Raw genomic sequence first — 24450 nt, forward strand, 5'->3', positions numbered from 1 at the left:
GGATGCAAACCATGCAGCCCTTTTGCCGGGCGCGGTGGCTCACACCTGTAATTTCAGTATTTTGGGAGGCTGCTGCGGGCAGATCACTTGAGGTCAGGAGTTCGAGACCAGCCTGGCTAATATGGTGAAACCCTGTCTCTACAAAAAATACAAAAATTAGCCGGGCCTGGTGGTGCATGTCTGAAATTTCAGATACTCGCGAGACTGAGGCGGGAGAATCAGTTGAGCCCGGGAGGCAGAGGTTACAGTGACCAAGATCACGCCACTGCACTCCAATGTGGGCGACAGAGTGAAACCCTGTACTCAAAAAAAAAAAAAGAAAGAAAGAAAGAAAAGAAAAATGAAGGTTCAGATGACAAACGCCTCTTATGGACTGGGACCTTTTATTAAGACAAACTTCTCTGAGAGCTGGCACAGTCGGACGAAAATGCTGCTTATCTTAGATCTTCGGTTCCAGGCTAGTGGCCTAATGCAAACCGGCAACACTTGCGCCCCCTGGCGGCGAGGATCAGAGAGACTATTTTGAAGCCAAGCTCTCGGGACATAAAACGAAAGAAGAATCGAATCTCATGATTTTCTTCCTTATGACAAACAACACAAACGACAGAGACAAGGACTTTTTATTATTCCTGGGAGGCTGCGGATCATACCCAGACCAAATTTATAAAGGTTACAATTCAAAGAACTCATTCTTACAAATGTTTTTCTCCTGCCAATCTGAATTTGGAAAGGAAGAGACAAGGAAAATTTACGTTCTCCTCTCTACAGGGCACTGCAGATAGATATGTCGTGGGGGCTGACTTTGGTAAGAATTCTTACCTTCTGCAGGTTCTGTCAGCTCTTCCGGGATCCTACCCACAGGCTCTGAAGTGAGTGGCGCATCCCAACCTTCTAGGGTCCCATTTTCATTGCCAGAAACCACAGGGGAGGCAAAATTTTACCTCTGTTCTCTTAGGGATTTTGGCTAAGCCTGAGAATTAAATTGACCTATGACAGATTAACAAGAGAAAAACATACAGATTTTTACATATAGGAGCCCCTATAGAAAATTCAAGACCTAAAGAAGTGCCGAAACCTAAATGCTTGTATGGTAGGGTGAGTAAAGACTGCAACTGTAGAAAAGTAATTACATTAAAGTATGTGTGAAGGCAAAGTAAGATAAGGGTTATTTTAGCAGGCTCTGTTTGTACAGAATTATCCTGGGTATGACCCCTGTCAAAGAATGTTTTTTATTCTCCTGGTACAGGGAGGGCATCTTTCACGTGGGACTTTTATCTCCTGTTTTCAGGAAGAAAAAAAGATTAAGATTCACTTTTTGCATCTGCTATTTTCTTTTTATTATTATTAGTATTTCAGCAGTTTTGGGGGGGAACAGGTGGTGTTTGGTTACATGGATAAATTCTTCAGCAGTAATTTCTGAGATTTTGGTGCATCCATCACCCGAGCGGTGTACACTGCACCCAGCGTGCAGCCTTTTATCCCTCATCTTCTTCCCACCCTTCCCCCGAGTCCTCAGAGTCTATTATTTTTATGCCTTTGCGTCCTCATATGCATCTGCTATTTTCAAGTGCCTTTAGCTCCAAATAATCCTTATGCCAAAACGGCATATTTGGGGGCAACACATTCTGCCACTCTTCAGTACCTTTGGCCAAACAGAGGTTTGCTTTCCAGACCTCCTGGGTTCTGTGCCTGGCAACTGCACAAGCAGGGCACACCCACATGCCATCTTCCCACAGTGACCTGTGGGGAAGTGACGAAAGAAGGCTGCTTCTGTCCTAATTGTGTTGCTCTGTTGTACAGTTCCCTAAAATGTCTGCCCCCACCCCACCCCACCCTACCCCATATTTTATGGAATTAGGTGAGCAGCTTTTTCCTCCTTTACTTGCCCATCGTCCTCTTCTTCCCTGTAGGCATGAGTTCCTGCTGTTCATGAAACCAATTGGAAAGTAAGGGGCACTACTGCACTGATAATCTTGGCTCCTTGCTCAAAGGCACAGAGAACCACCTCTCCCTAACCTGCAATGTGGGAAATGTCTCACATACTATATGGGAGACTGCAGAGAAGAAAGGGGTCACCAGAACAATCAACCCAAATAGGATATACAATGGAATGTATGCTATGATTACAACTCTGCTAAAATATATCTGCCGGTGGACTAGCCAAGGAAATGAACAAGAAAAAGTGAAAGCAGCTGCATGATTCAGCGGTAATAATAGGGATTGAATTTTCTTCCCTGTATTTTCTAATCTTTCTATAATGTAATTATATAGAACTTGTAATGACAGGTATATCTTTTTATGTTTCTTCGTATACAAAATGCTCTCCTCTGAACATTTCTTATTATGTAAGTCATTTAAGTAATCATATTGATTTTGTAGAAAAATTTTAGAGGCTAAAAATACCATCAGTATTCTAAGTGTATTTGATCCAAGCCTCAGCATAAAATCAAATGAATTACTGTCAGCACGGAAGGAGACTTATGCCTTTAACTTTGATGTACAAACAGAAGAACATAGAAGCTAACATGGACTTTGGAGTCAGACAGACATGGGTTCAGATCTCAGATTCAGAACTTACTAGTTCTGTGATCTTGGGTAAGGTATTATTATTTATTTATTTATTTACTTATTTATTTATTTTTAGAGACAGAGTCCTGTGGTGTTGTCCAGGCTGGAGTGTAATGGTATGATCATGGCTCACTGTAACCTTGAACTCCTGGGCCTAGGCAATCTTTCCACCTCAGTCTCCCAAGTAGCTGGACTACAGGTGTGTGCCACCACGCTCGGCTAATTTAGAAAAAAAATTTATAGCAACAGGATCTCTCTATATTGCCCAGGCTGATCTCAAACTCCTGGCTTCAAGCAGTCCTCCAGCTTTGGCCTCCTAAGGTGCTGGGATCGCAGGTGTGAGCTGTCGAAACTGGCCCTAAGTATTTATCTTTTAAGTCACAGCCTCCTCAGCTGTAAATTTGAACTAGTAAGATCTAAAATTTATTGAGAGCTTTCCACATATTATGCTTTATTTAAATGTCTTATTTATTTATTTATTTATTTGTTTGTTTATTTTTTGAGACAGAGTCTCACTCTGTCATCCAGGCTGGAGTGCAGTGGCGCGATCTTGGCTCACTGCAACCTCTGCCTCCTGGGCTCAAGTGATTCTTCTGCCTCAGCCTCCCAAGTAGCTGGGATTACAGGTGTGTGCCACCACACCCAGCTAATTGTTTTGTATTTTTAGTAGACATGGAGTTTCACCATGTTGGCCAGGCTGGTCTTGAACTCCCAACCTCAAGTGATCTGCCCGCCTCGGCCTCCCAAAGTGCTGGAATTTCAGGCGTGAGCCACTGTGCCTGACCAATGTCATATTTATTTATTATTTTTAATTTTTTAGACAGTATCATGCCCTGTTCCCCAAGCTGCAGTGTAGTGGCCCCATCATGGCTTTCTGTAGCCTCGACCTCCTGGGTTCAAGTGATCCTCCCACCTCAGCCCCCAAAGTAGCTGAGACTAGTGGCACGCACCACCATGCCTGACTAATTTTTGGGGTTTGTTTTGTGGAGATGGGGTTTCACCGTGTTACCCAGGCTGGTCTCGAACTCTTGGGCTCAAGTGATCCAACTGCCTCGGCTTCTCAAATTGCTGGGTTTACAGCTGTGAGTCACAGTGGTCGGCCTAAACATAGTATTAACTTTCAATCTTCATCTTTACCTTAAGACATAGGTATGAATTTTACCTCTATTTTATAGATGAGAAAACTGAATCTTGAAGAGGTAAAGTAACTTGCTCAAGGTCATCCAGCCAATTAAGGAATAGAGTTGGAATTCAAGGCCAGAGTTGATCCGGCCCCTGGACTCAAGCTCTTAACACTGCCTTATCCTACCTTACTGCTATACATAATTCAAAGACTGGTTGGGGGGTTAAAAGATATATTTTTAAAACAATTTGCACCATGTCTAGTACATACTAAGCACTTAATATATGTTTGTTGTAACTGTACATATCAGAGGAGACATCAATGGGACTGTAAAGGTATTTTGATGTATTAGCTGTTGACTGGTGGGGTTTGTCATATTTGGCTGGCTAGGAAGGAAGCACCTGCTTCCTTCACTGTCTCCCCCTCTACCACATGCCTCTTTCAAGCTGTACAACTGGGCAAAGACAGCCTTCCTTGATTAAAGCAGGGATAAGGGACTTTATCTGCAATTGGCCCAAGAGAACTCTGAAGTAGTAAACAATAACAAGAGGAAATACATACTTGCTATGTCTTAATTTCTCATATTCACACCCATTTTAGATCGAGAATGAAAGAAGAAACAAAAGTGAAAACTGATCCCATTTCTTTCAAAATCGTGTTTGCCTTCTGTTAACTGAAGATATTGAATGGGGCAGCTAAGGCCTCTCCTTCCCCTAGTGAATGAGGTAGATTCAGAGAGAAAACACTGTCCCTGGAACTTTCTAAATGCCCGTTTCCTTTGATAATCAGCAATATCTGCTCTGACGTTGTACCTGTATTTGTCAGGGATTTTAAGGGAAGGAAGGTGGGGACATCATAATTCTACATCACCAGAAAATGCCTGCAAGGTTGCAATGGGAGAAGGTAAGATGCAGCAGCCTTAGGGGATCTGGCAGTTCATGTCAGGAGGGCCTGACCTTGGATGGGTCAGGAATATGACCAGAGTCTGATCCTGAGCTTTGTAGATCAAGAAATACAGATTTTTCCAGAACGGTCAAGAGGCTCTGTGATGACTGCAGATGTTAACTGTAGGAAACAGAATAGGCTAGTCAGCTGTCTGCTTACAATAAAGGCTAATACTTTCCAGGGACAAGAGCTTGACAGAAGACCCTGATGGCAAACATAAGTATTCTTGTTCCCTCTGAATATTCCAGCATACGCTGGAGAGTATTTTCAGAGTATTTATAACTTCTCAGAGTTGGGATTATGAGAAAAAGGATTCTATTTAAATGTTACATTTAACAAGCTTGGCCACTTACTTGATATGTGACTTTGAGAAAGTGAAATTCTCTATGCTTCAGTTGTATCATTTACAAAGTGGAGATAATGTGTAGATACTTCATAAAGTTGTTGTGAGAATGTATGCAAAGCATTCAGCAAATCGTAGCTGGTTATAGTAAGATTTCAATAAATAGTAGCATGCAGTTATTATAAACTTTGTATTTATTTCAGATTGAAGCTTCTTGAAAATAATTTTATGTTCATCCTGCCCAAAACCTTGGGGAAACAGAGGCAATTCAGCTTCACCAAAGATTTAGTTGACCTCTACACTTTCTCCTCTTTTCTCAAATGAGTTTCTCCATGTCAGAGTTTCTCTTTTTAAAAAGTCCTGTTTGGGCTGGGCGCGGTGGCTCACGCCTGTAATCCCAACACTTTGTGAGGCTGAGGCAGGTGGATCGCTTGAGCTCAGGAGTTTGAGACCGGCCTGGGCAAGATGGCAAAATCCTGTCTCTACAAAAAGTACCAAAATTAGCCGGGCATGGTGGCGCACACCTGTAGTCCCAGCTACTCAGAAGCTGAGGTGGGAGAATCGCCTGATCCTGGGAAGTCGAGGCTGCAGTGAGCTGTGATTGTGCTACTACACTCCAATGTGAGCAACAAGAATGAGACCTTGTCTCAAAAAACATTTTTTTAATTAAAAAAATTCAAAGGTCCTGTTCATGGTCAGAGGCATCTTTTCTTTTCTCTTTGTACCTTATGTCAGTTTTAAGTGACCACAGATTTTTTTTTTATATACAGTGTCAAGGTTATATAATTCATGTTTCTACCCATAGTTCTCCAAGTTAAGTTCTTCTCTGCAGCTCCAGGTTAGGGTGGTGAGCCTTAGTTTCACTCTCTGTGCTCCCTTGCAGCCCTTTTAGAGTCACCTGTTTCCAAGATATCATTGCCTCTTTTTTGTCATCAGAACCTGATGTCAGCATTTTGTTCTCTTAGTTAATGCAACAAAATTTATATGTTATCAGATGCAGTGACTAGGGTTTTCTATTCACTTCCCATCAGAACTAATCTGAATAAAGTGATTCTTTCATCCAGGTCACCTTTTCATCCAGTAAGCCCATCTCCAGGGATTTATAAACATACCAGAAAAAGAAAAGGTTGTATGCCTGAGTATGTGCCTGGCTTAATTTAATTGGTGTAAAATTGCTAGTGACACAAATAACAGGGGAATGATCATTGAAATTTCATATGATCTGGCTAGGATGCAGTGCACCCATTAAAAATGATTATATTGAAGACTGTGCTACAACATGAGGAAATGCCTGCATTAGTCGGCTAAAGCTACAAAACAAACAACCTTGAAATCTCAGTCATTAAATAATAAGCTTTTATTTCTCATTCATGCACTTTCAGATCAGCTGGATTTTGGCTGAGCTAGTTAGGACTGGTGGAACTTGGCTCCAGGCCATGAGTTGAGTTCAAGTTGGATTCACATATCTCAGTGGCTGGTGGGCCACCCAGGGTACATTCTTTGTATGGAAATAGCAGAAACCCGAGAGAGTAAACCCCATCCTGAAAGTCCACGTACGGCCTCTGTGCACATCACAACTACTAACATTCCAAGTCACATGACCAAGGCCACATTATAGCGGTGGAAAATATCTCTACTTCTAATGTTAGTAACTACAAAGGGTATAGATATAGAGAGGTAGGAAATATTGGGAACAATAATGTAGTCTATAGCAATATCTCACAAAACAATTAAATGGAAAAAGCACACATATAGGATATAAAGTTGACAGCACAACTTGATCATAACTGCGTGAAAATATTTTTCATATCAACAAAAATAGAAATAAATAAGCAAAAATGAAAAAATGTTACACCCAGATAACAAGATGATTTAAGAACTTTTTTTTTTTTTTTTTGAGACAGAGTTTCATTCTTGTTGCCCAGGCTGAAGTGCAGTGGCGTGATCTCAGCTCACTGCAACCTCCACCTCCCAGGTTAAGCAATTCTCCTGCCTCAGCCTCCCAAGTAGCTGGGATTACAGGCATGCGCCACCACACCCAGCTAATTTTGTATTTTTAGTGGAGACAGGGTTTCTCCATGTTGGTCAAGCTGGTCTTGAACTCCTGACCTCAGGTGATTCACCCGCCTCAGCCTTCCAAAGTGCTAGGATTACCAGCATGAGCCACTGCGCCCAGCTTGATTTAAGAACTTTTAATTTTGCCTTTCTCCATTTCCGAAGCTTCCATGATAATATTATATTACCTTTCTTTTTAAAAGTAAGTTTTAGAAGCTTCTCACAGCCTCTAAAGCTGCTCTTTTATCTTAGTTATTTCATTTAGTTAATTGCTTTATCCGTCATATTAAGACTTTGTAGAAAACATTGAGAATTCTAAGAACAACCAAGTTAGTCCATTATTCTTAGTCCCCACCAGTTCCTAATCTTAAATTTGAATCTAATGAACTATCATCATAGATCCTTAATTTGACCTGTTGCCTAAAAACAATTGAGTTGCCTTTATTGTTCCCTTATTCTTCATTATTACAGTGTTAAAGATTATTCTCCACATTGACTTCTTTGAAATCTCTAACATTAGAAATTCATACTATTGAATTGAATCATTGTAGATTCTAGTTTTCTAAAAGCTACAAGTACAATTCAGCAAATATTTACTGAGCACCTGCCCTGTGTAAGGCACTGTACTAGTTGCTCTAGGGGAAATAAAGATGTGTAAGTGACTCATCCTCTTACTCTCAAGGAGCTCACAGTCTTAATAGGAAGATAAATGTGCACACATTTTTTGAGGACAGAAAGAATAGACTAGGAGAAGGGTTCAATGGTTCTCAACCCTTGTGACATATTAGAATCATTTGGATTTTTTTTTTAAGAGATAGAGTCTTGCTCTGTAACCCAGGCTGGAGTGCAGTGGAGTAATCATAGGTCACTGTAGCCTCAAACTCCTGGGCTCAAGTGATCCTCCCACCTTGGCCTCTGGAGTAGCTAGGACTAAAAGCATGCACCACCATGCCCAGCTAAGTTTTTAAAAAAATTTTTTTTGTAGAGATGGGGTCTTCTTATGCTGCCCAGGCTGGTCTCCAACTCCTGGCTTCAAGTGATTCCCTCAGACCTCAGCCTCTCAAAGTTCTGGTATTACAGGCACCAGCCACTGCACCCTGCCTGGACAACATATAATAAATACCGATGCCCAAGCCTGTGTTCAGACCTGCTGAGGTTAATTAGTCTGGTGTCTGGCCTGATCACTGATTTTTTTTAAGTCCCCCAGGAAATTATAATGAGCATCCAGGGTTGAGAATCACTGAGTTAGTTATTCTACTTTCATCCTGATTGAGTTGTTTCACTAGACTAAGAACTGACAAAGACTCTCAAATTCTATATTTAAAACAATTCTTTACAAAACAATTCTTTCATTAAACATTATATGATGCATGCATATATTTTAAAAAGTCAAATGGTACTAAGGCTTATGACTAAAATATAGCAATTCCTTGTCCCACTCATACTCCTTCATACCCTGTTGACTTTGACTCTTTAAATTATTTTTAAAGAATTCATACATCTCCCTACATCAGAATGTCAATGCACTGGCATCTTTTGCAAAACCGATTGCTGAACTTCATTTCCTCCTACCCAAAACTACCCTAAAGCCCCCAAGGAAAGGTAAAAAGGAAGAAACACCAGGTAATTAGAGCCATGGGAAGCAAGGGAGAGGTTTGTCTTTTCAATCCGTGCCTAGGTACAGACTAGCCCTTCTGATGGGCCTAAGCAATTCAGAAAGGCAGCTAAGAGAGCTTCTCGAAACCCTGCCTGCTCTTCCACCTCTTGGAAGCCTGAGGGGCTTTATCTAAAATCATAACCAAAATTTCCACATGTTCTCCTGGATTCAAGCCTCCCCAGAGTCAATCAAGTTATCCTAAACTTTTCTAGAAGTTAAAAACAGTTTGGAAATACAAATACCTCCAAAGCAATTTAAAAATCCTTGCAAAAGCAAGAGTAATTTGAAGAGCACAGAATTGGCTCAGCCATTTGGGGAGCTGACTAGAAAAGGGGAACTTTGATTTCATTTCTAATATGTATCATATACGTTGGAAAGTTTCACTTAGGGAGATAGTAAAAGTTTAATTGAGGTAGTAGGCATTTGAACAAGGATGTGATTGACAAGTAAGGATTTCAAAGGTGGAGGGGACAGAAAAGGGTTTAAAGACTGAGAAAATGGCACAGGCACAGACCAGAAGTCGGGGATGTGTGTGGGTGGTGTTGGTGGTAAAGTTGCCACCAAGGATCCCCATAAACTCTAAGAGTTGGATTTAAAAATTAGCACCAAGTCATAATGGAAGAGATCAGAGATGTGCAAAGTCCCCTTGTAGGAAGACTACAAGGGCCAGTGGCAGAGTATAAGGCATTTCTAGCCTACATGAGTGTATTCACATACATAGAGGATAAATATAGGCAAAATTTGTATATGTTGGGGGCAGTAAGGAGAGGGTTCGTGGTGAACCTGGGAATTTTAGAAACCAAGACAGAGAAAAAAAAAATTCATCTGATGGCAAAGAATAATGAAAAACTAGTCATCCTTAGCATTCTAAATTTGCTTTAGCTTGTAAACCTGTAAACTAATTTGTCTAGTCCTCGTGATAGAAATATCTTTATTTTAGAAATTATTGCAATCTTATTTTATATTAAGTTGGTGCAAAAGTAATTGCGGTTTTTGCGCTTTTGCACCAACCTAATAGATATTGCAATAGTCTAATATAGCCTGAAGATTTTTAATATTTGAATCAAATTACCAGCTTCCCTTACTGTAAGGCTATGTTCATATAATTTGGTTTCCTATATTACTGTTGAGGGCACTGATTAGCAAAAGCATTTGACCCACTTATGACTATGGTCCTCACTATAAATTAACAGAGTAACATTTTCATTTATGCATTGGTCCTTTGTGAGCTTGATTAGCATAAAGCATCCCCAAGAGACTGATCTAGACTTGGTACTAAAAGGCAATCAAGTTCTGGACCTTGAAAGCTTGAGACCCATAGCCAGTATGAGGTGCCAGTCAATTGGCTACTTTTGAGACCTATGCAGTCAAAGTAACCAGCCTGGAGGGCACCATACCACCACCCAAAAATTATGCCAGGTGGGCTGGGGTGCATGAGAAACACGGGGAGATGGAGATACAATAAAGGATGTGGTTGAGAGAGCAAGTCAGGACATATTAATGAAAGCCTTGAAAATTGGTTAGGTTTGAAGGCTGTGGGGACTCATTGAAGATATGTTAGCAAGGTATTACATAAAATCAGTTCTCTATTTGAGGAAAACTTCTCTGATGGATGACAGCCGGATTGAGTGTGAAAGCTGGAGACAGGGGACTAATTAAGTCTATTGTAATTGTATAGGTAGGAGGTGAAGGAGATTGTGAAAAGGCCTGTGGCATTGAAATAGAGTGGAAGGCTCAGCTCCAAGAGACATTTCTGTGGCTCCAGGCCATACTGATGTGCCTTGATTTCCTCACTTGTAAAATTAAAATGGAGTCACTGCTACCCGTCTAGGAGAAAGGACTCTGCTCTTCCTGTCTTCCTCTATTATTTGTAATAATTTTCAGAAGGCTGCCCTCTTTTCATAAAGCAGGTAGAGGTGTTTAATGGCTCTTGAAGCAAAGCAGAGCTTATGAAATTCCTCTGATTGGTCACATTCTGGACTAAGCCCAAACACGATAGTCCTCTCCAGGCCTGAAAATTGCTGAATACTATCTAAAACAATGTGACTTCCCCAAACACCAGTGGCCGGGCTAAACACAACCTCTGATGGTCTGTGGGTCTCAATTAATTCCATTGCTTTGAGCAGTGCAAGCTTATAGCGTCCTCTGTCCTCCCCTCTCCTGCACAGAATTGCTATATCTTTGGGCAGATAGCCACACTGGAACAGGCTGTGACATTTTCTTGCCACATAGTTAGCTATTTGTTCTGTTGTCAGATTAGTCTTTGTCTCACACACCCCAGGCAGAGCCTGGGCACACATTGCTTCCTCATAGGCAGTCTCCCTGAACAATGCTAATGTGTCTGGAGACATGTTGGAGGGAGGATTTTCTTTGATCCTTTTCATTTCTTCTTTCATAACCTTTGCTATTTCCAGAGCACAGTGGATCCCACTGGTGATTGTTTTTCGAGGAAACTGAGCAGAGGGAGGGGGAAGGCCATTGACATCTGCGTGATGGATTTGAAAAGGGTCAAGAAAAAGCCAGAGAATCCCATGGTGAAGGTTTTCACTTCCAGCCCCCTTCGCCTTTGGATGGGTGATGTTCTTAGCCTTCATGTACCAATTACCATATTTGCTGCAGAAATTCTCAGTCTCATCCATCACTATGTGTTTAATCTTTAGAAACTCCCCTTGCATGAAAGTTTTCCGGGTCACAGCTTGGCAGGTGGTTTGTTGGCTGTAAGGATGGAAAAAACAGGGCTTGAGGTATATCAATAAAGAGAACACCAGCAGTCATTACTCTCTCAAGTGGAATCAGGGGCTGATTCTCATCTGCAGGCTGAGTCATTGATTCAGTAGTGCGAATACCACAAAACTGTTCTAATTACAAGTTACCTGACAGATAGAATGCATAATTTTACACCTTGCTCTTTGGGGTTATCCAGTTAAACCTGCATGTGAGACTTCTGAAATGAACCCAGGTAACAGATTGTATTATTTCTATTAGTAATCCATTCCTACTGTTTGGCAATCCTGAAGACAAGTTCATTACATCTAAAGGAAATCTCAAAGTTAACTTGTACTTCTTACTACCATTTCTTTACTTTCTATCCTCTTTAGAGCTGGAAAAGAGTTACCTCAATGCATATCATAATTTTTATGTGCAAAAAAAGCATGGACTAGTTCAAATTCCTCTAAAGCTTCTTTAGATTTTGGTAAGAGAAACATCAGGAGGATCTTGAGTTCCACGGCACATCAAGTAGGGCACCAAATCTATGGGGCTATGCCTCTTTGGAGCTACCTCATTTACTTAGATCAATTTTCCTTTATAGTATGCTTTAGCATATATGTATTTTTTCTTAACAAATTTGGTTGTTTTCTGCCTCCTTTAATTTGGATCCAAGTAACATCACTCATCCCTACGGATTCCATGATTTTACATATGCAATTCCTAAGGCCTTTACTCCCTATGCCTTGAATCATAACCATGTCCTCCTCTGATTTGGACTGTGTGGACTCAAGTAAAAGCACTGATTCTTAGCCATCTTTGTATCCCTCTCACATTAAGGGTTTAATAGATATTTGTTGAGTTAGCCTTTTGACTGGAGTATTTTCAAACTTAGCTATACATCTTAATAAAGAATGTAGTCCTCAGCACAGTCTACAGGATCCCTCATAATCTGGCATCTGCCTCCTTTTCAACATCGCCACCTGCTGTATACCCACAGTCTGCATGGCTCTAGTCAAACCTACCATTCTGGTTCTCTAGTGTCTCCATGTCTTTGAACTTGCTGTGCCCTTTGCCCAGAAAGCCCTCCCCTATTTGATTCACTTCTCCTGCTGACTTCTTAACAGTGTGCCCAATGGTCTCCTTCACTGGGGAATATTTACCAACCAACCTCTAGCCTGTTAAAATGGGCATGAAGCCAGGTGCAGTGGCTCACACCTGTAATCCCAGCACTTTGCAAGAAGGAGGTGGGCAGATCACTTGAGGTCAGGAGTTTGAGACCAGCCTGGCCAACATGGTGAAACCCCGTCTCTACTAAAAATACAAAAATTAGCTAGGCGTGGTGATGCACACTTGTAATCCCAGCTACTCGGGAGGCTGAGGCAGGAGAATCACTTGAACCCTGGAGACAGAGGTTGCAGTGAGCTGAGATAGTGCCACTGCACTCCAGCCTGGGCGACACAGCAAGACTCCATCTCAAAAATAAATAAATAAATTAATTAATTAAAATGAGCATGTCTTTATTATTATACAATACTCACATTTTTTTTTTATGGCAAGGTCTTCAATATGTTTTCTCCTCTAACACTGAATGTAGCACAGTAGATACCATATCAACAGTGCTCAGAAAGATTTATTGAATAACAAAACCAAACCAAAAATCATAATGATTTTGCCCTCATTTGCTGAATTCTGTAATGACCAATTCATTTTACTAAATTGAAAGTTAGAGATTTAAATCAGAAGTGAATTTGCATATTTTCTAAAATTACTGATGCAGAACAAGTCAAAAATGAAAATATTTTATGAACAAAATCAAACTGTATTTAAATTCAAGTTTCACTAGGTACAATGTCTAATTAGCAGAAATACCCTATGACTTTAAAACATTACGTATCAAACAAAAAGTCTACTTAAAGCAGAATGGGTTCATTTCTACTTCTCTTAAATTTAAGGCCATGGATTGTGGGGAAAAAGTTTCTGGTTCTATAAATTTAAGTTATGCACATGTGCATATTTATAATGAGATGTTTAAGGTTGAACATTATAAATTACCTGTTTACAGCTCAATTCCATGATTATTTGGAAATGTGTAAATAGTTTGGGCTCTTGCACTTATGCAGCTAAGGCACTGCAAAAACTTAAACTAAAAACACAAATTACTTTTGTGACACCCCTGAAAAGACTGACTAAATATATTTTTGTGTGTGTGCAACCAACTCCCAATACATCAGGTGGGTAACTACTCCCACACGAATAGTCTGCCTACCCTCAGGAATATTTTTTGTCTCTGGTACCTCAGCCTATCATTGTTTGAATGGCTCTTCAGAATCTATGTGCTTCCTCTCATTCTTAGTGCCCCCTATGACCATCTACACTGAACAAGATTTATACAATCATGTCGTACCTAAGCCCTGCAACAAAAGAGTACCCATTCTTCCTTTTGTTGTCGGAGCAGGAGTGCTAGGTGGACTAGATACTGGCACTGGCAGTATCACAACCTCTATTCAGTTCTACTACAAATTATCTCAAGAACTAAATGGTGACATGGAACGGTTCACCGACTACCTGGTCACCTTGCAAGATCAACTTAACTCCCTAGCAGCAGTAGTCCTTCAAAATCGAAGAGCTTTAGACTTGCTAGCCGCCGAAAGAGGGGGAACCTGTTTATTTTTAGGGGAAGAATGCTGTTATTATGTTTATCAATCCAGAATCATCACCAAAAAAGTTAAAGAAATTCGAGATCGAATACAATGTAGAGCAGAGGAGCTTCAAAACACTGGACCCTGAGGCCTTCTCAGCCAATGGATGCCCTGGATTCTCCCCTTCTTAGGACCTCTAGCAGCTATAATATTGTTACTCCTCTTTGGACCCTGTATCTTTAACCTCCTTGTTAAGTTTGTCCCTTCCAGAATCGAAGCTGTAAAGCTACAAATGGTTCTTCAAATGGAGCCCCAGATGCAGTCCATGAGTAAAATCTACCACGGACCCCTGGACCAGCTTGCTAGCCCATGCTCCGATGTTAATGACATCAAAGGCACCCCTCCTGAGGAAATCTCAACTGCACAACCCCTACTACGCCCCAATTCAGCAGGAAGCAGAGCGGTGGTCGGCCAACTTCCCCAACAGCACTTGGGTTTTCCTGTTGACGGGGGAACTGAGAGACAGGACTAGCCGGATTTCCTAGGCTGAGTAAGAATCCCTAAGCCTAGCTGGGAAGGTGATCACTTCCACCTTTAAACACGGGGCTTGCAACTTAGCTCACACCCGACCAATCAGATAGGAAAGAGAGCTCACTAAAATGCTAATTAGGCAAAAACAGGAGGTAAAGAAATAGCCAATCATCTATTGCCTGATAGCACAGCAGGAGGGACAATGATCGGGATATAAACTCAGGCATTCGAGCCGGCAACGGCTACCCTCTTTGGGTCCCCTCCCTTTGTATGGGAGCTCTGTTTTCACTCTATTAAATCTTGCAACTGCAAAAAGAATATATGTGTATGTATATATATATATATATATATATATATTTGTGTGTGTGTGTAGTTGGTAAAACTCTCACGTCACAAAATCCTTTAGGGAGTCGCTTTCACAAACATAGAGGATCTCTTTTGGTTTGCAGTGAAACAAGTCCTTAATTTTCTCCATGATCTTTACGGCTAGGGCTGTCTTCCTGACTCCTGGAAAGCAGTAGATGAATAATTCACGCGTCTTCTGAAGACTCTCAGAAAGTAACTGGCTCTGCTCCATTATGAGCAAGTTGAAAAATTCACAGCCCAGCTGGTCACTCAGAAGAGATCTGGAGAACAGGGAGACCACCACCAGAGCCTGCAGCAAGTCTTCCATTTCCTCCTCATCAGCAAGCCTGTAGGACCTGGGGTAACGCAGGGGGATCTCACCAGGTCTACTCTGTGTGCTGGTCAGGTGTATCAGCCTTGGAATGATGCACACTTTCCCTGTGTAACCACCAACAGTTTGCAGTTTCTGCTTTAACTGATGAGCTGTGTTTCGGGCATATTCAAGTCCTCCAGGCCAATCGGGGTCTAGTAAGATTGTATAGAGTACCACGGGGCTGTTAACTGCTATTAGGAGAGCATCACACAGGACATTCTGTTCTTTCCTGAAGCCAACATCACCAGCCCAGCTTCTAGAAAATATCACAATCCCCTGAGAACAAGGATGTATCAGGGTCTTCATTAAACCCTCCAGTTCTTTATGATCTGAGAACAGCTTCTTACAGAGAGATTCTGGTTTAAATTGTATCTCTTCCTGTGTCACTGAAAATTCAAGGAATAGATGTTACCAAAACTTACAAAAGCATGTGGTAAGTATTCCTGCAACGCTGCAGAAAAAAATGATACCTGGTGCATTTGGGAAAATAAGAGCTTTCCTTTAGAATTGTGATTCTTAATCAGGAGCAGTTTTGCTCCCCGGCTCTCCCTCATCCCCAAGGACATTTGGCAATGTCTGGAGAATTTTTTCTTTTTTTTTTGAGACGGAGTCTCGCTGTCACCCAGACTGGAGTGCAGTGGTGTGATCTTGGCTCACTGCAGCCTCTGCCTCTCTGGTTCCAGCGATTCGTCTGCCTCAGCCTCTGGAGTAGCTGAGATTACAGTCACATGCCGCCACACCTGGCTAATTTTTGTATTTTTAGTAGAGACAGGGTTTCACCATGTTGGCTAGGCTGGTCTCAAACTCCTGACCTCAGGTGAGGTCACCCGCCTCGGCCTCCCAAAGTGCGGGGATTACAGGCATGAGCCACCATGCCCGGCCTGAGAATTTTTTATTGTCACAATTGGAGGGGAGCTACTGGTATACAGTAGGTACCAGATAGGAATGCTGCTAAGTATTCTACAATTCACAGGGCTCTCCCTCCCCCAGCAAAGAGCTATCTGACTCAAATGACAATAGTGCTAAGATTGAGAAACCCTGCTTTAGAAGAAGTTCAGATAACCCAATGGCTCCTTCTGCATTGGAAAGCTAGGGGCAGTTTTTTGATGGTTGAGACCTGAGAAATTCCCTGCACTCTCAAATTTGGAAAACAAAAGCCATATGTTATGAGAAGTTGGAAGGCACACAGAAATAGTAATAGTGGGAATCAGATGACTGGAAACAAGGGTCAGATATATAGATATATAAATATTATATATAATTATATATTATATATAATTATATAAATAATTGTATAATAAATTAATAATAATAAATATTTAATAATTATTATTAAATAAGTATATATATGACCCTTGTTTCCAGTCATATATATTATGTATATAATATATATATGTAAAATTTCAGGATCATTATGTCGCTAAGTCCTTCATTTGACCTTCCCTAAGGAGAAACACCTGAACTCATTACTACCAATACCTCCCAACTCAATTTTAGAAAACAAATAGTCCCCTAAGTTGAAACCAAGAGGGAATACCTGGAAACAAATGTCGTTGCAGAGCCTCCTTAAACTCGTGGACTTTTATGGGATATCCGGGACTTTTTCGTGCAGATGAAGCTGATGAAATCAGGCAAGAGTTGTAGTCTGTGACCAAACTGGAAGGAGCTAGACAATTACATGGAAAGTTGTTTCAGACAAAAAATAAAAAGTAAAAAAAAAAAAAAGCCTCTTTTTTTGGCTTTTCTTACTGGAGACCTGTGATGTGCATGCGTGCCTGAGCAGTCGTACTTACTATGCCTCAGACAGCTCACATATGTCAGGAAAGGAAGTCTGGGGATTCCTGCAGGGGACATATCACACATATTCTAAGTCACTGTGTGACTCGGCTTGAGCAAGTCATTTCACCTCTCTCTCATGCAGGAGTGAAGTAATAATCCCTAAGCTTCCTTTCAATTATAGTATTCTGACTCCAGGTTATCTCTAAGAAGAAAAGGCATCTAGTGGGGATCAGCAAGGATTAAAGCACAGTATTTTAAAAATGGTGTTGGCCAGATGGGACGGCTCATGCCTGTAATCCCAGCACTTTGGGAGGCTGAGGTGGGTGGATCACCTTGAGGTCAGGAGTTCAAGACCAGCCTGGCCAACATGGTGAAACCCCATCCCTACTAAAAATAGAAAAATTAGGCTGGGCGCGGTGGCTCACACCTGTAATCCCAGCACTTTGGGAGGCTGAGGCAGGCGGATCACGAGGTCAGGAGATCAAGACCATCCTGGCTAACACGGTGAAACCCCGTCACTACTAAAAACACAAAAAAATTAGCCAAGAATGGTGGCGGGTGCCTGTAGTCCCAGCTATTCGGGAGGCTGAGGCAGGAGAATGGCGTGAACCCAGGAGACGGAGCTTGCAGTGAGCCGAGATCGCGCCACTGCACTCCAGCCTGGGTGACAGAGCAAGACTCCGTCTCAAAAAAAAAAAAAAAATTAGCTGGGCGTGGTGGTATGCCTGTAATCCCAGCTACTCGGGAGGCTGAGGTGGGAGAATTGCTTGAACCTGGGAGGCAGAGGCTGCAGTGCGCTGAGATCGTGCCACTGCACTCCAGCCTAGGCGACAAAGCAAGACCCTGTCTCAGAAAAATAAAAATGTTGTTACAGTTGTTTATGTCCCCATCTAAGGTTAGATGGAATCAAAAGTGGTAGGATCTTTAGGGGAGAGGAGGAGAGAAGTGAACTCAAACAAATTAAGAGAAAGAATGACCCAATAAAATTCTCTAATCACTCAAGTCTTGATGAAATTTGGAACATACTGGCCATGAAGGCAAGCAGATAGGCATAGTTCAGCCTATAGTCCTTCATGGATTGATTAGGAATCACCAAGGCTGATTCCAAGCAAAACTGAAAGGTAAGTGAGAACACCGGGGTCCTGCTCCCCCAGCACCCCCTTGCCCTAGCATCTCCTTTTGCATCATTTTCCCCCAGTTGGTGGTGCCCTAAGCCCAGTGGCTTAAGGTTATTAGCTCCTAATGTTACTGAAACAATTCAAATTTGTCAACAATGTTTTGCTTGAAAGAATTAGTAGAGGAGTCATTTATTTTTATTTTTTTATTTTCATTTATTTATTTTTTTGAGACGGGGTCTCACTCTGTTGCTTAGTCTGGAGTACAGTGGGGTGATCTCGGCTGACTGCAACCTCCACCTCCCAGGCTCAAGCAATCCTCCCACCTCAGCCTCTCATGTAGCTGGGACTGCAGGCATACACCACCACGCCTGGCTAATTTTTATATTTGGGGGAGAGATAGGGCTTCGCTATATTGGCCAGGCTGGTCTCAAACTCCTGGGCTCCGTCAATCTGCCCACCTTGGCCTCCCAAAGTGCTAGGACTGTGCCCGGCCTCAGAGTTATTCTTAAACAGTGTTTCTCTAGAATATCATCTCTAAAATGAGGCTATTCCAATTTTGACTGGGATGATCAGCCTGCACAATTTTTTCAACAGGTTTATAGAGAATAAAAGGAGACCTTTCCTAACTCATGGCTGATGGCATACTGTAACTTTCCTTTAAAAGTTGCTTAGGCTGGCCAGGAGTGGTGGCTCACACCTGTAATCCCAGCACTTTGGGAGGCTGAGGTGAGTTGATCACTTGAGGTTAGAAGTTCAAGACCAGCCTGGGCAACCTGGCGAAACCCCATCTCTATTAAAAATACAAAAATTAGCCGACATGGTGGTGTGTGCCTGTAATCCCAGCTACTTGGGAGGCTGAAGCACGAGAATCACTTGCACCTGGGAGGTGGAGGTTGCAGTGAGCCGAGGTCACACCACTGCACTCCAGCCTGGGTGACAGAGTCTAAAGAAAAAAAAGTTGCTTAGGCCATAGAATCCAAACATTTCTTGACCTCAGTTTATATTCTGAGTCTTTGGAACTAAAACTGTTAGATAAGGAGCACAGTAAAGGGAGAACACTTACAAGCAAAAATAAATTTCTATTTTTTAACTAACATATATGATCAAATATACACAAAAGGCAGAGAAAGGGGATCCTCCCTGCTGATGGGGACAATGATTTCACTTCCCTTTACCTGACTCAGTATCCAGCATCATGACCACCCACTGCTCAGCTGTCAGCCGTGTGACAGAATTGTCTTTCATGATCCAGGAATCTGGGGCCTCTGCAAACACCACACAACAGAAGGGCTCCACTTGAATCACACAGACATAACCATCCAGGACATCTTTTTGGTACACATTCAGGATTTTTGTAGTGAAATTTACCTTTGGCTTCTCACAGCAGAAATGGAATGTAGGCAATTTTTCTATGCAGTTTTCGATTTCTTTTTTTAATAAGTCAGGATTCACTTTTTCCCACTTACATCCAACCACTTCTTTGCTCTTATCATCCACCCCAATGAGGACGTATCCCCCTTGAGTGTTGGCAAATGCAGATACATAATGAGGCAGCATTTCCTTAATCCGAGGTATGACTCTTTTGGTGGTGAACCTTTTAAATTCGACATGTGTTGACTCAGTAAAGTTGAGTTTCTCCTTATACATGAGTTTGTCTTTTTTAAAAAATTCTGAAGCCAATATCCTCATATCTTCCTCTTCCTGAATGTATCTATTGAGAACCTCCTGAGGATGCAACTTCTTCACCCTTGGTCTTCCTCTTTGGGCTCTAAACCCCTTCTCTCTGAGAAGCTCCAGGGCACTGCTAGCACTCAAGTTGATAGCGGAAGTCACATCTCTATGATACAAATTGGAGCGCAAGCTGCAAATCCTTAGTGGAAGGCTGAAAACATCTGGGCTCCATGACTTCACAAAAATCAGGAGATTGTGCCCCTGCTGCATGTAGTCAAGGTATTTCTGTGAACCTGAAGGAAGGAGCTTTTGAAAAGAAGTTTCCAAATCCTGTCCCAGCCCATGGCATTGGTAACTATAGGTTTTATCATCAATCTCTGCTTTGATCACACCACCTCCAGAATTTAACAGTGCACATATAGCCCGGATAATTCTAGAATTCTCAGATCTTTTCAAACAGCTGTTGGTCATCTTCTTCCTGTTTTCTTCTCCAAAAATCACTCTACCCACATCTACTATTACCTCAGGATACGGCATTTCAGTATTAGTCTTGAGACTCTCCATTTCAGCAGCCGCTCTGTGCTCCAAACAATAAAAGAAAGGAGTTCCTATAATCAGGACAGAAATATTGTTTCTATATTAACAAGAATTCCAAAGATTACAATATTTTCTTCAAAACTATCAATTACTGGAGATACATTTTAATGTTGGAAGTCATCTCTCTATATATGTATATTTGTTGTTGTTGTTGTTTGTTTTGGGTTTTTTAGTTTTGTTTGTTTGTTTTTGAGATAGGATCTTGCTCTGTTGTGCAGGTTGGAGTGCAGTGGCACAATAATAGTTCTCTGCAACCTCAACCTCCCAGCTCAAGTGATTCTCCAACTTCAGTCTCCCTAGTAGCTGAGACTACAGACACGTGCCACCATGCCTGGCTAATTTTTCTTTTCCTTTTTCTTTTTCTTTTTCTTTTTTTTTTTTTTTTTTTTAAGAGATGGAGTCTTGCTATGTTGCAATCCTCCTGCCTGGGCCTCCCTCCCAAAGTGCTGGGATTACAGATGTGAGCCACTGCACCCAACTGGAAATTATCTTTGATACTGCTGTTTTCTAATCACTTTGCCAAATATCCTTAGCCTTGCCAGAATAAGTAGGCATGGATAAAGGTGAATGCTTAATATTTGTCATAATGGAAAAATTAAATTGCTAACATTTTCAGCCATTTTGCATTTCAAATCAGGAAACGCCAACTCTGAGCCTGGATATAAAGGGCATGGGTTGGCACAGGAGCCCAGGAAGGTATTAGAGAATACGCAGAAATAGAAGTTGAAGTGAGAAGATGCTCTTATTTATAATTCAAAAGGGGAAGAAAGGAAGGCACTAGAGAACTAAGGAAGTATCATTTTATAGTATATATACTATAGAAGATCTTGCTATAAACACAAACATAGGCTGGGTGTGGTAGCTCACATGTGTAATCTCAGCACTTTGGGAGGTGGATGTGAGAGGATTGCTTTCGATCAGGAGTTGAGACCAGCGTGGACAACATAGCAAGACCCCATCTCTACAAAAGATAAAAAAAAAAAATGTTAAACATTAGGCAGATATGGTGGTGCACACCTGCAGTCCCAGCTACCTAGGAGGCTGAGGTGGGAGGATCTCTTGAGCCCAGGAGTTTGAGGCTGCAGTGAACCATGATTGCACCACTGCACTCCAGCCTGGGCAGCAGAGTGGGAACCTGTCTAAAAAATAAAAATAAAAGTACATAAATAAAATTCGATATTTTATGTATTATTTCATACACTTTGAAAAGCTTTATTTTACTCCTGAAAGAATGTCAGTTGATACCAAATGCAGAAACCTTTTTAACTCTTCATATGTTCTAAATCTCAAAAGTACGTTGCCTCGTATATAGTGTGATGTGACAGCAGCATTTTCCTTCCCTTCTAATAGTTCTGCCCTGTGCTGTGGAAACCTCTAAGACTTGGAAAAGAACACAAGCTTTTGGGGCATGGTAGCTAAACCATTGTCACCCTTCTTTTGCTTCCTAGACCAGAAAACAGCCACCTAAACTGAAATTTGAGCTCTGAAACAAATATTTCAGAAAAGATCTGCTTACCTTTAGTCAATCGCAAAACAAAATATTTGCTAACTCAACCAAAATTCTTCCTCTAGGAGAAGAGAACCCATCTTTCTGTGTGATCTTTGCAAAGCAGGGGCCCTGTGGGTGTTGTATATACTCACCAAGAGGAAGAAAGCAGGCATCCGGCAAGACATGTGCACTCCCCTGATATCAATTTGTTCTTGGTTGCCTTCTCACTTCCTTCAGGAAAACCAGAATCAACCTGGGGAATCCTTTTTAGAATGTGAGCCTCTTCTATAGGTACATGTAAATGTAGTATTTTATGGCTCCTTAGGGAAATTTCTCATAACATTCTATTTACATCATAGAATCACAGAAGTGTTGGAAAGGACTTTAAAGATCCTCCAGTCCAACAATCTATCGGATTCTAAAATTTCCTCTATAATATTCCCAACTCCCAACAAGTTGCTATGCAAACCTCCAGCAATGAGTAACCCACTACCTGTCAAATAGTCCCTCTAGTCCCTTCTATTTTCTGACGTCTGTGTTAGAAATTGTCTCCTTACTTTAAGCTGCAATTTGTCTCCCCATAACTTCCACTGATGGGACCCACAAAACAAATCTGATTGATTTTGAACAGCAGACCCTATGGTCCCGTGACTCCTAAGTCTCATCAATGTTATTTGAATGCTGATAACAATTATGATAAATACAACATTTACTGAGATTCTAGCTCCAGATGAATATCCTTTCCACATTTCCCAGAACTTTTTTTTCTTTTTTTGAGACAGAGTTTTGCTCTGTGCCCAGGCTGGAGTGCAGTGGCGCGATCTCTCGGCTCACTGCAACCTCCGTCCCCCAGGTTCAAGCAACTCTCCTGCCTCAGCCTCCAGAGTAGCTGGGACTGCAGGCAAGAGCCACCACTCTCGATAAATTTTTGTATTTTTAGTAGAGATGGGGTTTCACCATGTTGGCCAGGCTGGTCTCGAACTGTTGACCTCAGGTGATCCACCTACCTGAGCCTCCCAAAGTGCTGGGATTACAGGGATGGGCTACCACGCCAGGCCTTCCCAGAATTTTTTACTCATTTTCCTTTACAAATTTTCCCTAAATACTATTTTACTAATCCCTCATGCCCTCAGATGTAGACTGCACCTAAAATTAGATAAATGAGTTTTTTAAAAGAATTTTTTTTTTTTTTTTTTTTTTTTACCTATGCTCTTGTGTTTCCTCTTGCTGCTTCAGTTTCACATCTGGCTGTAGTCTGAACGTTTGCTTCTGTCACAGCCCCTTTTGCCCTTTGATATTAGCCTGGGAGGAGCAGACTTCCCACTTCTTCATAACACTGACATACTGAGGAAGGCCGATAAGGACTCATGAAGAGCCTGTGACAGGGCAGATTAGCAGGCCAGGGTCTGACCTCAGGGAATGAATGAGGTCGTAATGAGAAAATACAGGGGTGAATGGAAAAAGTTAAACTTAGCACTTCTAAGAGACTGAGCTTCATTTCCACATATCATATATGTACCTTCAGCGCTAGAAAATTTTGTGTGCAAAGCTCTATTTTTATTTTAAATTAGGCTTCCTGTACGTATTCATTGTGGGCAATTTTAACCTATTTCATTACCTCCTAAATGGCTTGTTCTATTTACTTTTATTCTTTTTCCTACTTTTCATCTTTGTTAAACACAAGACCCAGCCTAGAAAAATCCTCATAGATTAGGAGCTGGCTATCCCTGGGTAGGAGGATTAAAGGTAATTTTTCAATTAATTTATTTTTCTTCCCTTTATTATCTTTAACTGATCTGTATTTTTAATGGTTTACAATGAGTATAAATTGTTTTTCATAATTAAAAAACAAATGGTAAAAACCAACAGATGGGCTGGGTGTGGTGGCTCATGCCTATAATCCCAGCACTTTGGGAGGCCTAGGTGGGTGGATCATCTGAGGTCAGGAGTTCGAGACCAGCCTGACCAATATGGTGAAACCCTGTCTCTGCTAAAAATACAAAAATTAGCCTGGTGTGGTGGTGTGTGCCTGTAATCCCAGCTACTGGGGAGGCTGAGACAGGAGAATTGCTTGAACCTGGGAGGCAGAGGTTTCAGTGAGCCGAGATCATGCCATTGCATTCCAGCCTGGGCAACAGAGGGAGACTCCATCTCAAAAAAAAAAAAAAAAAAAAAGAAAGAAAAAGAAAACCCAACAGATGCTGGGGGCAGTGGCTCATGCCTGTAATCCCAGCATTTTGGGAGGCCAAGGCAGGCAGATCACCTGAGGTCAGCAGCCTGGCCAACATGGTGAAAACCCCATCTCTACTAGAAATACAAAAATTAGCTGGGCATGGTGGTGGGCACCTGTAATCCCAGCTACTGGGGAGGCTGGGACAGGAGAATTGCTTGAACCTGGGAGGCAGAGGTTTCAGTGAGCCGAGATCATGCCATTGCATTCCAGCCTGGGCAATAGAGGGAGACTCCATCTCAAAAAAAAAAAAAAAAGAAAGAAAAAGAAAACCCAAC

At 41.6% G+C, this 24450-nt stretch overlaps 1 protein-coding gene across 1 annotated transcript; it reads right to left on the reverse strand.

Annotated features, from left to right (window-relative positions):
- Positions 1-6317: 6317 nt before the first annotated feature.
- SLFN14 (schlafen family member 14) lies at positions 6318-23199 on the reverse strand. Its single transcript, XM_024235496.3, has 6 exons — positions 23147-23199; positions 22095-22173; positions 19361-20464; positions 16826-16954; positions 14960-15674; positions 6318-11406 (listed from the first exon to the last, which is right to left on the reverse strand). Exons 3-6 carry the CDS (start codon positions 20418-20420, stop codon positions 10572-10574), a joined length of 2739 nt encoding a protein of 912 aa, XP_024091264.1. The 5' UTR covers positions 20421-20464; positions 22095-22173; positions 23147-23199; the 3' UTR covers positions 6318-10571.
- Positions 23200-24450: the final 1251 nt, after the last annotated feature.

This window comes from Pongo abelii, chromosome 19 (assembly GCF_028885655.2).
Source record: "Pongo abelii isolate AG06213 chromosome 19, NHGRI_mPonAbe1-v2.0_pri, whole genome shotgun sequence".
Classification (NCBI taxonomy): Eukaryota; Metazoa; Chordata; class Mammalia; order Primates; family Hominidae; genus Pongo; species Pongo abelii.